The 13,457-nt window shown below is 38.1% G+C and overlaps 1 protein-coding gene across 1 annotated transcript in view; it reads left to right on the top strand.

Moving 5' to 3' along the window:
- P4HB (prolyl 4-hydroxylase subunit beta) overlaps nucleotides 1-13,457 on the top strand; it is a 28,953-nt gene that overhangs the window by 13,379 nt on the left and 2,117 nt on the right. The window contains exons 5-10 of the mRNA XM_072645349.1: nucleotides 1,694-1,798; nucleotides 4,739-4,864; nucleotides 6,089-6,289; nucleotides 6,976-7,096; nucleotides 7,217-7,398; nucleotides 8,009-8,095. Of these exons, the coding sequence (XP_072501450.1) occupies nucleotides 1,694-1,798; nucleotides 4,739-4,864; nucleotides 6,089-6,289; nucleotides 6,976-7,096; nucleotides 7,217-7,398; nucleotides 8,009-8,095 (822 nt within the window). The remainder of the gene's footprint in view (nucleotides 1-1,693; nucleotides 1,799-4,738; nucleotides 4,865-6,088; nucleotides 6,290-6,975; nucleotides 7,097-7,216; nucleotides 7,399-8,008; nucleotides 8,096-13,457) is intronic.

Below are 13,457 nucleotides of genomic sequence, written 5' to 3'. Positions count from 1 at the left end.
AATAGTACTTAAACCAACATGTATTTGTATATACATATATCCACAAAAATACATATGTATGCATCTATATACTGGTCTGCCAACTGCTAATGCTTTCCCTTCCAAACTACCTTATACTTAACTGCTTTGTATTTATTAACTTAATTCTGTATATTGTGTATATCCTTGTATCTCCCATTAGAATGTAAGTTCCTTGTAAGTAAGAATCATTTCATGCTTTTATTTGTACCCCTGGTTCCTAGCACATAGAAAGAGCTTAATAAATACTTGTTAACTGAATGATTGCATACCTCAGGGTGCTGCCTCTTCTCACACAGCCTTTCCAACATAGACTGTTCTCATCTTTTCTTTACCTTTGCTAATTTTTATGAAGTGAAGTGAAACCTGAGCTGTTTTATTTTTTTCTTTTTCTTACAATTGGTGATTTGTGACATAATTTCATGTGGTCATTTGTAGTTTGCACATTTACTCCTTTTTAAATCCTAGCCATTTATTAGGAATGGATTTTTTAGAAAATTATTTTTGTGGTTTCTAGCAGATATGTAAGCAGGAACAAGACACTGGTTAGTTATCTCTGTTAAATTTGCCCAAACTAGAAATTAAAATTCATGGGTATGTGCCTGAAGCAGTTTTACCTTTCCAAAAATTAAGAGAAATGGGAAGTTTTAGAAGTTTGCTATTGTCAGCAATAAAGGTTTAAATGTCTTTAGCTGTGAAACCTTTTAAAGAATCGTTTTTGTTAGTACCAGGTAATTGCATTTTATTAAAAAATGAAAGAATAACTCAGACTTTTAACTCCTTTTTTCCAGGCTGAGAGGCCAGCAACGTGGAATATGTTGCTGAGCCACTTGTGTTTCAGAAATAAAACTGGCCCATGCCCTAAATAAAACATTTGGGATAAAGGGATGGTGTACATTTGAACCCTAATGTACCAATGTCCTTTTTTTCCTGGCACCATAGAAAATGAGGGTTCCCAGAATTGAGAGCAAAAATAGGTGTTGCTTTATTGTGAAATGGGCTTTGGCATTAGATTGAAGTTTCTCTACAGTGAACATCTGTGCTTTTATCTCTGATGCCACCTTATACCCTGTGGGAACAAAAATGCTCTCATAAGTAAACTACTGTTTGTCAACAAATGTGATATCAGCTGTGTTTCAGTACACCCCTTTCTTTGGTTGCTTCCCTGGTAAATAGGAGCACTTTGTCATTACTGCTTATTGGTTCTTATTACCCAGAATAACACTTTCTTTGCCCATCTCCCACTGACTTGGATCTGGGGAGACTGTTCATTGACTAGCTTTAAGTTGTTGACTTTTCTTCATGACTACTTTTCTAGTTCAGTAGAACAGTGTCAAGAATTGAAATGTGCAACTTTTTCTGTGACAACTCTGCTTGATTTTCAGATTATTTCCTTATATCTGTAAGTACTTAGATTTGAGTTTGGCTAGAGTGGTAGTTATAAAGATTCTTTGTTAACTTGTTGCAAGGAATCTTGGATTCTAGGGCAAGGTATTATTAGGAAAATTTAGCTCTTAACTGTACAAATCCTGTTTTCTTTTCTTTGTTGCTAGGATCTGTAGGATACACAAAACCACTAGGCAGAGGTGTTGCCAAACTGTCCTACTGGAGAGAGCCCAGAATGGGTCAAGTGTATGAACGTAGGGCTTAACTTGTAACCCTTTTCTTTCCTCAGTTTGATGAAGGTCGAAACAACTTTGAAGGAGAGATTACTAAGGAGAACCTACTGACTTTTGTTAATTATCATCGGCTGCCCTTGGTCATTGAGTTCACTGAGCAGGTATGAGGCTTTTTGCTATACAACATATTATTAATTCAATGAGGGGAGAGAGCAAGAATTGGGAAAGTAAGAAGGATCTGTGCTTCTGTTACAGCAGATCATTTATTGCTTCGGAATCTATTCACCTGCTAAGACCTCCAGGTACCAGGAATGCTCCATATTCTCTGCTCAGACTCCTTTCATATCTCTCACACTACTTCCCTCCTAATCCCTGTGATAATGAATTACTGACTGCCTAAGAGCAGGCCACTCTATTCCAAAGTCCTACTGCTATATTCTCATCCTGGAAACCTGAACTCAACCCTTCCAGTATCCCACTCTGCTCCTATCTTCCCCTTCCATCATCCCCCTAGAATTCTCAACTGATGAGACTGAGTAACTCCCAGTTGACTCTGTCTTTTCAGTGTCCATGACCTGGTTTTTCTTCTACCTCAGCTACACATTGGGATAGAAGATCACACTCTGATTTTTTACTGTTATTCACAAGCCTTCCATTTCTGTGTTCATAACCTCCAAAATTCCTTTATCAGATAATAACCTCTTGTCAGTCATCTCATGCTATGCCTTACCCTTCCTAAAGCCATTTATTTTTTTTGTACTCACAGGACCTTCAATCCCTCCATTTCTCTGTACTCTCCCAGGGTGTCATTCCTACTCCAACTTCACTTTTCTCCCCCAATCTCAATTCATAGTTAACTAGTTTTAACTCTGCGTTGTCTTTTATTCTCAAAGCTCTTTGTCCCCTTATCCTGCTAACACTGATGTCTTGCCAGACCCCAACCTTGGGTTACTCCCATCACCTGCCTCCTCAGCTTCTATTCAAGTGCTCATGAATGGAGGTAGAGGAAATCATGAGCCAAGTTGAGAAAAACATTATGTTCTATGATGCCACTGGAGCCCTGATAACCCTGAAGCCCCTTTAGATTTCATTATTGATTCTGTATTTTAATCCCCACAGATCAGATTCCAAAACTTTTCTAGTCTTAAACCATCTCCTTTCTCCACCCTCAGCTAAGGACTTTGCCTCATTCCGTTGAAAAAATAGAAACTATTCACCATGAGCTCATCCTTCTCCATTTCACTATATCTTGAAATCCTTTGTTCTGACTCTTCTATTCCATTTTCTCCTTTTACTCCAGTCTCTGAAAATGTGACCTTAATTGCCAAAGTCAACCCTTCCCGCCTTCTCTATCAACTTGTCCACCCACAGTAATCACCTTTGTCTAATCTTCTCCTATTGCCTACAAATGTGCCCATGTCCTTCCATCCTTAAACCTAACTAGATTCTGCCATCCTTTTATATCTGCTCCCATTCCCATGCCATGCTCCTTGAAAAAGCTGTTTACACTTATTGCCTTCATTTCCCTCCTCAATCACTTTTCAACCCTGACCAATTTGACTAACGTGTCAGTTGCCGAATTGCAATTGTTCTGTCCATTGTTCCTAGTGATCCTTAAATGCCAAATCTGGCTTTTTCTGAAACCTCATACTTCTTGACCTCTCAACAGTATTTTACACTCTTGACTTTCTTTCCTTTGGGTTTCTCTTGATAACTGCTCACTTGGTTCTTCTTTTCATCTAATCACTCCTTTTCAGTCTTCTTTGTTGGATTATCACCTGTACCATGTCCCCTAATAATTGATGTACCCTCCAGACTATCTTTGGTACTCTTTGCATTCTCACTTGCTAACCTTCCATGGGGTCAGTGATCTCTAGCCAAATGATTTCTAGATCTCTGCATCCAGCCCTAGTTTTTCTCTTTTTTTAAAATTAACTTATTTTATGTGTTTTCAGTGTTTGACAATCACTTTCATATAGCTAAGATTTTTTTCTCTTCTCTACCCATCATTCCCCCCTCCCTCCCCACTCCCTTGTTCCCTGAGACCAGCCTTAGTATTTCTCATGAACTCTAGTTGATCATACTTCTAACTGAATATCCTACAGGCCGCTCATACCCCATCCCTCTTCCCTTTTATGTCATTCTTTCAGTCTCCCTGTTTCTTAACCTCAGTGCTGTTCTTACTCTCCCTCACCTGAGTTGATAAGTATTTAATAAACACCCACTCCCTGTGTGCCAGGCACTGGAGATACAAAATTCATGCATCCGGTCACCAAGTCTTAGCATTGCTAACACCTCTTAAATCTGACCCCTTCTCTTTTTTACCTTATGACTACCCTGTTTCAGGCCCTTATTATTCTTTCCTGGATTATGCAGTAGCCTCCTAATTGGAGTCCTTACCTCTCAGCTCTTTTCTTCAATTGATCTCCTCCGTATTGTTACTATGATGATTTTCTGAAAGCACAAGTCTGACCATGTCATTCCCCTACTATGTAAACTCCATTGGCGCCCTATTATCTCTAGGATCAAATCTTTTCTGTTTGACATTTAAAGTCCTTCACAACTTGATTCCAACCTACATCTCCCCTTCCTGTACTTTTCAGTTAGTCCAAATTGGTCTTCTCTGTTTTTTATACTTGGCACTCCATCTATTTCTCTATACCTTATAACCAGCTGTCCCTCTTACCTAGAGTGTACTCCCTTCTCACTTTTGCCTCTTAAAATTCCTTGTTTGCATCAAAACTTGACAAAATCCTACCTATTCCATGAAACTTTTCTTGACCTACCTCCCCTCAAATTGTAATTATTTTAAACGTGCCTATTTGTGTAGGTGTTGACTCCCACTTCAATATAATATAAGACCACTGAAGTCAGGAACTGTGTTTATTCTTTGTATCCCTGGGGACCTATCCTGTAATAGGTCTCTTGATTGAGTCAGTTCTTGATTGAGTCCATGTAATTGGCAATTCAGAACTGATTGCTGAATGACCTGTGGTTTTCTAAATGTCTGAATGACAGGAGAAGGCCCTGAATGGAAAGTGCATTCAAAAGAGTCATTCCATTTTCTCCTTTTCTTTAACATGTGTTTCTGTGTTAACCAGACGGCCCCCAAAATTTTTGGAGGTGAAATCAAGACTCATATCCTACTGTTCCTGCCAAAGAGTGTTTCTGACTATGATGACAAACTGAATAACTTCAAAAAAGCAGCCGAAAGCTTCAAGGGAAAGGTATGTGACTTTAAACAATGATATTGTAAAGTAAAAGTAAATTCTTAGGGGAAAGTGATAAAGCAAAGAAGTCTGGGTTTAGAAAAATGGCTCCTCACAATGATCTTTCCTTGCATTCTGACTCAGTGGGTAAATGCTTTTACCTGCTGCTTTGTGTCCAAAGGGGGAGCCAAGATGTGAGGAAGGAGAACTAAGGGAGGAGCCCAAGAGGAGGTTTATGAGGTTAAACAAATTTTTTTTTTAAAGATAAATCTGAGTCCCAAAAGACAGCAGGGAAGGGTAATCTGGGGAGTTTATACAAAAGGAGAATATAGAAGCGACTAACCAAGGAGAGACTCAAGATGACTACTTGCATTGGATTTAGCTGAAGAAAACAAGACCAAATCTGAATAACATATCAAATCTCTTGATAGTGGGCCCTAACACCTGCCTCATACAATTCAGAGGAATATTTTTACAGACTTATCTTATAAATACAAATATTTAGTAGATCTAGATATATTTTTAGAAAGGAAGGAATCCTACCTTGCCTGAGGTAAAATCATGATAAGATTTATTTTTCTGTACAATTAGAAATAAATGGAATGTTGATTAAGGAAGGCTTCAGTGGTTGTCTTATGTGACAACTTAACATTCATGTTACATTATTTACGTTATGTTAATTTACATTATATTAAAGTATAACAAACTGATAACAGTTTGGAATCATGACTGGATTTTAAAGATTTACATTTTAATTGCTATCTTCTGTATCCATATTGTCACTGAAATTGTTTGCTAAATAAAATTGCTTTTTACTGTTATACATCTTTCCCAACCCTACCCCACTTCCAAAAAGATGTTTAATAGTTGTCAAGGAGCACTAATTGTGAGTAGCTTAGTGCTTTTGCTAGGCTACCTTGTTCCCATCTCTGCTAGGGAAATCTTAATAGGAAATCATTTTTTAAAATTCCCTTTAAAAAAGGGTTGTGCAGGCATTTATTTGCTTATTTTTTATTTATTTCTTATTGTTCATTTCTGAAGAATGGAGGGATGAAAGGGAATGTGTGGTTCTTTAGTACTTTTTTCATACTTGCCATTTGGTGTGCTCTGGGAATATTAGATCCAAAGTTTAAACAGGGGAACATAATAACTTTTTTAGCATGAACTTGGCCAGGGAAGGCAATTATTATCTTGAATAGCTCAAATCTTTCTAATGTCAAAAATCTTTCTTTTGTTCCCAAGATCCTATTTATCTTCATTGATAGTGACCACACTGACAATCAGAGGATCCTTGAGTTCTTTGGCTTAAAGAAAGAGGAGTGCCCAGCCGTCCGCCTCATCACTTTGGAAGAAGAGATGACCAAATACAAGCCCGAGTCAGATGAATTAACGGCAGAAAAGATAAAGGAATTCTGTGACAGATTTTTGGAGGGTAAAGTCAAGGTAATAGAGCTGAAAGGAATTTTGTCATAATTTTTACAGATGAGGAAACTGAAACCTAGATTTTTTTTTGATGATTTGGCTTAAATAGCATAAGTACAAACCATATGTACAAACTCTCAGAGCAAGGTCACCATAGCCTTTTGAGCTATCTTTACCTCAGACCCCCTGCAGCTTTTTGTAGAGTATCTACCAAACAGTACACAGAGTAGCCAAAGAGCATAGCCCATGAGACTAGATGCAGCAATGCCAGCATGAAAATAACTTCTTTTAATATACAGTAACCACAATGAATCTCTCTTGCTAATGGGCTGCCCAGGCATACATTAAAGCCAGTTAGCTGTCTTTTAACCAGCGTTCCCATATCCTCAGAAAATACGAAGGTTTGTGTCCCTCATTTTTCTGGGTAAACCTTTGCGCCATTTGACCCCCTTGTAATTTGCAGTAATTGTTTGGCCAATCACCTGCATGTTCAGGCTTATCAGCTGAACCATAGCATGCTATAATCCCCAGTTAAACTTCGGGTGCCTCCTGCTCAGGCTGCTTCTTTGTGATAGAGGAGTAAAAAAACCAAGATGGAGAGAAGTCTCATTTTTCACCCACTGAGTAATAGCACTTTTAGTGTAGTGCCCAGGGGACTTCGGGAGCACTTGTTTATTGTTGGTTCCCTATATATGTTTGATTTTTAGCCCCACTTAATGAGCCAGGACCTACCTGATGACTGGGACAAGCAGCCAGTTAAAGTTCTGGTTGGGAAGAACTTTGAGGAAGTTGCTTTTGATGAAAAAAAGAATGTCTTTGTGGAATTCTGTAAGTAGATTTGTTATTTTTTCCTTTTACAATATAGAAAGGCCTAACTGGAATAGCAAAGCATAAGGGTCTGGGAACACTGGCCTCCTTGTGCTGACTGTTGACCTGTCATCTTTACAGATGCTCCCTGGTGTGGTCACTGCAAACAGTTGGCTCCCATTTGGGACAAATTGGGAGAAACTTACAAGGATCATGAAAGTATAGTCATCGCCAAGATGGACTCAACAGCTAATGAAGTAGAGGCAGTTAAAGTCCACAGTTTCCCCACATTAAAGTTCTTCCCTGCAAGTGCTGACAGAACGGTAAGGATTTCACAGCAGAGAGAAATGGGAGAGGGGAAGGACCAATTGCAATGGGATGGCTTTGTCCTTGACCTTGAAGTTAATGTTGGGTGGGAGGTTGGGGAAGGAAAAGGAAGAGCTACTTTTTATCTTTGAAGCTAAGATGTGTTTCTGAGATTTGGGGTGGGGGAGGGATCATGGGCTGGTTCAGACTTCCTTCCATGCAAATGATGCTAGCTGTACTCTTCTCATAACCTGCCTTCCCAATGCCACTGCCTTCCCTCAAGTCCACTTGAGAGCCTCTCTATGGGATCTGTCATCCAGGGAGCCAGGAGCTAGGAAGGATCGGGTTGGGGCTGCTTGTTAGCGCAGAGGTAAGGGAGCTGGGAAGGGGCCTTTTGTTGGTGGGGAAGTAGTGGAAGAGCTATAAGTGGGGGTGTGGCTTTTGGTCTTGGTACCCCACAGCAGAAGCTCTTTCCCTTGTGGGTTAATGGAAATGCATATTTCCTGAGCTCCTTGACTTTGTGTAGGAAGGGAGAGGTTTTGGGGGTAAAAAATTGTTATAGGTGGGCTTCAGGGTTTGGATGGGTATTGGTTTCACCTTCCCTTTTTCCCTCCCCTCCTCCTACAGGTAATTGATTACAATGGAGAGAGAACTTTAGAAGGTTTCAAAAAGTTCCTGGAGAGTGGTGGACTAGATGGGGCAGGGGATGATGATGTAAGTATTTTTTTCTTTTGAGTACCAGGATAGATCCATGTATTCCTTTTTTAGTGAGAGAAAAATCTTTTGATTTTTTTTGATGAATGTGTAGAATCCATACTCCAAGAGATTATCCTTTCACACTATGCCATTCCCTCCATGAATAGTTCTGATCTACAGACTTAATATTGGTGCCTTAAGAGTTTGTCCTGCTAGGAGGAAACCATTATGTCCCTTGCTTCCCTGGCTGTATTATAAACAGTTCAGAGATGATGGAGTTAGGACAGTTTTAGACATGTTTTGGCAGAAGGCCCTGAATCTTAGCACATTCTTTAAGTCTTTGCAGTTCAAAGTGCTTAACACTTACAAAGCTCTAGATGATTGAATGCTGTTTACTTTAATCTTAATGAACTGGATCTTAAGTTTGACAGTAAAATTCTAATACACAGGACAAGACAACCTTACCACCTTGCTAAGAGGCTTATTCCTTGTTCATCTCTTTTTAGAGAAAATCATTTGCTAAATTCTTGATTTTTATTTTTATTTCTATTTCAGTTTTATTTTTAGTTCCACATTCTCTCCCTCCTTCTTCCCCCATCTATTGAAAAGGAAAGAAAAACAAACCCCATTGCAAATATGCATAGTCAGAATGTGTGATTTTTAAAACCCTCTAATTGTTCTTTGAATCCTTTCTAGAGTAGCCCCACCTCATCCCACCCTGTTAACTCATGATCTCAAATAGCTTTCTTCTATCCCTTGCGTAGTATGTATCTTTGTATACCCTACTACGAAGGGTGGGGAACCCACAGCCTTGAAGTCATATGTGGCACTCTAGGTCTTCAAGTGCAGCCCTTGAACTGAATCCAAACTTCATAGTAAGAATTTTCTGCCCTAGACTGTGCTTGTCCTATCTCAGTTAAGATTGTAACCACCTTAAAGACACAAAGAAAACTAGAAGAAAAGCTTCTTTTATTCCATATCTAGAGACAGACTTATTACTGAAATAATTCTAGGCACCTTGGGGGTCTTGTGAATTGGGATAGGAAAAAAAGTCCTATTTTTATTTTCACTTACCTAACTGGAAACTTATCATTTTCTTCAATTATTTAAAAATGCTTTGAGGGAGGTGTCCATAGGTTTCACTGAACTGCTAAAGGGATTCATGACACAAAAAGGTTAAGATCCTCTGGCTGAGAGAGAGTCCAAGGGGGCAAAAATTCATCTTTCCTTTGAAAATACCTCTGCCTGAGAAAGAACTATGGAGTCTGAATGCAGAACGAAGCAGAATATTTGCTCTCTTTTTGTTATTTTCTTCTTTCTCATGGTTCCTTCCATTGGTCCTAATTCTTCCTTAGAACATGACTGATGTGAAAATATGTTTAATATGAATGTATATGTAGAGCCTATATCAGAATGCATGCCTTCTTGGGGAGGGGGGAGAAAATTTAAAACTCAAAAACTTAAGGAAGTATGAATGTTGAAAACTAAAAATAAATTAATAAAAAAAAGGAAGAAAATACCTCTGCCCAAGCCCTTTTCCATACCTAGTTTATAGGGTTTAAGAACAAAGTAAAAAGTTCCTTAATAAGATTAAATAAGAGGGACAATATAATATCTAGGTAACAGTTTTGATTCATCAAACTGAATAGTAGTCACTCTGGAGAATCATTTTTCTAAAACCATTCCTTCCTTATTTAAACACTTAAGAATTTTCCTTTTTTCCTGGTCAAAGGTAAACTCTAGAGACTGTCTTCTATTAACTGAATTAAAGACATCTTAGTCAAATCAGTACTTTAATTAATTTCAGAGAGAAGTCTATCCTTGACTGATCTCCATTAAAACTGATTAGTCATTTAATATCATGTAAGAAGGAATTTAGATCAGGACACTGTCTTTGCATTTTTTTCTGTTCAAGGAAAAACTGATTTTTAGACCAAGATTATAAAAAAAAATACTTTCTCAATATTTCTAAAAGTGGTTAATTAGGAATAGAGGAAGAGAGGTAGTGTTTTTATTGTAGCTCCCCTTAATTCTAAATACAGTAGATATTTGGGAAATCCATTTCATATATTGATCAGTTACTGAATAGATTGAGTTTCAATAATTGTTTATAAAGTCCTTGACAACCTGTCCCTCCCTATCTTTTGTTTTTTAATTTTTTATTTTAATTTTCCCTGGTTACATGTAAAAGCAATTTCTGACATTCATTTTTACACCTCTGAGTTCCAAATTCTCTCCTTTCATCCCTCGCCACTCCTACCCCCCCCCCCCCATTGAGAAGGCAAACGATTCAATATAGGTTATACGTGTATAGTTGTGCAGAACATTTCCATTTTAGTCATGTTGTGAAAGAAAACATAAACTCCAAAAAAAACCTCAAGAAAAATAAAGTTTAAAAAGTGTTTTGATCTGTATTTAGATACTAGCAGTTCTTTCTGGGGATGGATAGCATTTTTCATCATAAGTCCTTCAGAGTTGCCTTGAATCATTGCATTGTGGAGAATCGCTCAGTCATATCACAGCTGCTAATCTTACAATATTACTGTTACACAGTATATTTCACTTTGCATCAGCTCATGTCTTTCCAGGTTTTTCTGAGAGTGTCCTGCTCCTCATTTCTTACAGCACAGTAATAGTCCATCGCAATCATGTACCACAATTTGTTCAGCCATTCCTCAGCTGATGGGGAATTTCTCAATTTCCAATTTTTTTGTCTCCAGAAAAGAGCTGCTATAAATATTTTTGTACATATAGGTCTTTTTTCTTTTTTGTTTTTTACCTCTTTTGGGATACAGACCTAGCAGTGGTATTGCTAGGAGCCCATTGGCCATAGTTCCAAATTGCTCTATAGAATGGTTGAATGAGTTCCCAATTCCACCAACAGGGCATTACTGTCTCATTTTTCCCACATCCCCTCCAACATCTGTCATTTTCATTTCCTGTCTTATTAACTAATCTAATAGGTATGAGGTAGTACCTCAGAATTATTTTAATTTCCATTTCTCCAATAAGTAGTGAGTTAGAGCACTTTTTTTAGTGTGGCTATAGATAACTTTTATTACTTCATCTGAAAACTGTTTATCTTTTAATCATTTATCAGTTGGGGAATGGCTATTATTTTTATAAATTTGACTCAGTTCTCTATGTTTGCAAAATGAGTCCTCTTTATCAGAGAAACTTGCTTCAAAATTTTTTTCATGATTATTGCTATTTCCCTCCATCTTATCCTTCCTCCTCCCCACCTCACCCCTGTTTATTCTCTCTCTGTCTCTTCACCCTGTCCCTCCTCAAAAGTGTTTTACTTCTAACTGTCCCCTCTCCCAATCTGCCCTCCCTTCTATCACACATCCCCTTCTGGGCCCCCCTGCCCCTTAGCCCCTTCCCCTCCTACTTTCCTGTAGGGTAAGATAAGATTTCTATACCCAGTTGAGTGTGTCTATTATTCTCTCTTTGACCCAGTTCTGATGAGTAAAGATCATTGACTCTACCTTACCTCCCCCTTTTTCCCCTCCACTGTAAAAGCTTTTTCTTACTTCTTTTCTGTGGAATAATTTACCCCATTCTACCCTTCCCCCTTAACTTTATTTTTTTAGGTGTAATCCCTTCATATTCAACTCACATTTTTGCTGTCTGTTTACATATACTCCTAACTGCCCTAATACTGAGAAAGCTCTTATGAGTTACAAGTATTATCTTCTCATGTAAGAATGTAAACAATTTAGTCTTATTAAGTCTCTTATAATTTTCCTTTCCTGTTTACCTTTTTATGCTTCTCTTGAGTCTTGTATTTGAAAGTCAGATTTTCTATTCATCTCTGGTCTTTTCATCAAGAATGCTTGAAAGTCTTCTGTTTCATTGAATGTCCATTTTTTACCCTCGTGGATTATACTCAGTTTTGCTGAGGTGATTCTTGGTTGCAATCTTAGCTCTTTTGTCCTCTCAAATATCATATTTCAAGTCCTCCAGTCCATTAATGTGGAAGCTGCTAAATCCTGACTGTGACTCCATGATGACTTAAACTATTTCTGGCTGCTTGCAATATTTTCTCCTTGACCTGGTTGCTCTGGAATTTGGCTAGAATATTCCTGGGAGTTCTAATTTTGGAATCTCTCCTTCAGGAGGTGATTGGTATATTCTTTCAATTTCTGTTTTACCTTCTGGGTCTAGAATATGAGGGCAGTTTTCCTTGAAAATTTCTTGAAAGGTACTGTCTAGGCTCGTTTTTTAGTCATGACTTTCAGGTAGTCCAATAATTTTTAAATTATTTCTCCTGGATCTATTTTCCAGGTCAGTTGTTTTTTCCAATGAAATATTTCACGTTGTCTTCTAAATTTTTTTCGTTGTTTTGTTTTTGTTTTATTGTTTCTTGATTTCTCATAAAGTCATCAGCTTTCATTTAATTTTTAAGGAATTATTTTCTTCAGTGAGCTTTTATGCCTCCATTTCCATTTGGCCAATTACACTTTTCAAGGAGTTTTTTTCTTCAGTGAATTTTTGTTCCACTTTTAACATTTGGCAAGTTTTTAAAGGCATTTTTATCATTGGATTTTTGTACCTCTTTACCATTTGACCTAGTCTGTTTTTTTTAAGATGTTATTTTCTTTGGTATTTTTTTGTGCTCCTTTACTAAGCTGTTGAATCGTTTTTCATGATTTTCTTGCATCATTCTCATATCTCTTCCTCTCTTGATTTTCAAAATCCTTTTTGAACTCTTCCATGGCCTGAGACCAATCATTCATGTTTTTCTTGGAGGCTTTGGATATAAAGGAACTTTGACTTTGTTATCTTCTTCTGAGTGTAATTACCATAGTAATTTTCTGTGATCAGAATGTTTTTTCTGTTGCTTATTCATTTTCCCTGTTTATTTCTTGCCTTTAAACTCTTTGTTAAAGTAGGACTCTGCTTCCAGGGTGGAGGGCAAGCTGTCCCAAGCTTCAGGGGTTTTGTGTAGCTATTCTCAGAAATACTTCTAGTGACCAGTAAGTTTTCAGTTCTTTCAAGGTGGTATGGTTTAAGGATAGGTGTGTTTACTACTCTCCTGGCCTGTACTCTGATCTGTGATTGACCACAAGCACTCTTTTCTGTCCTGAAGCTCTGACAAGGGTCCTTGCTCCACTGTGGGTGCAAGCTGTGGTGCGCTAGTGCTCATCCTTGCCCTGAGACTGTTACCCAGGACTGTGACCTGGATCCAAGTATAGGCAAAACAACAGAGTCTTGTCTCAGTGCTAGCAAAGAGACCCCTTGTAATCTCCTTCTAATCAGTTAGTTGTTCAACCTCTTTGCTATCGTTATCTGAAAGCAGCTTTTGGCCACTACTGATTCAGTGGCTCCCAAGGCCTGCTCCTGGTTTGCTGGGGCTGTGTCTGTGCTGGTGTAGCCT

The sequence above is a fragment of the Notamacropus eugenii genome, chromosome 2, assembly GCF_028372415.1.
Source record: "Notamacropus eugenii isolate mMacEug1 chromosome 2, mMacEug1.pri_v2, whole genome shotgun sequence".
Classification (NCBI taxonomy): Eukaryota; Metazoa; Chordata; class Mammalia; order Diprotodontia; family Macropodidae; genus Notamacropus; species Notamacropus eugenii.
The sequence above is the reverse complement of the archived record's forward strand: the minus strand, read 5'-3'. Positions and strand labels throughout refer to the sequence as shown.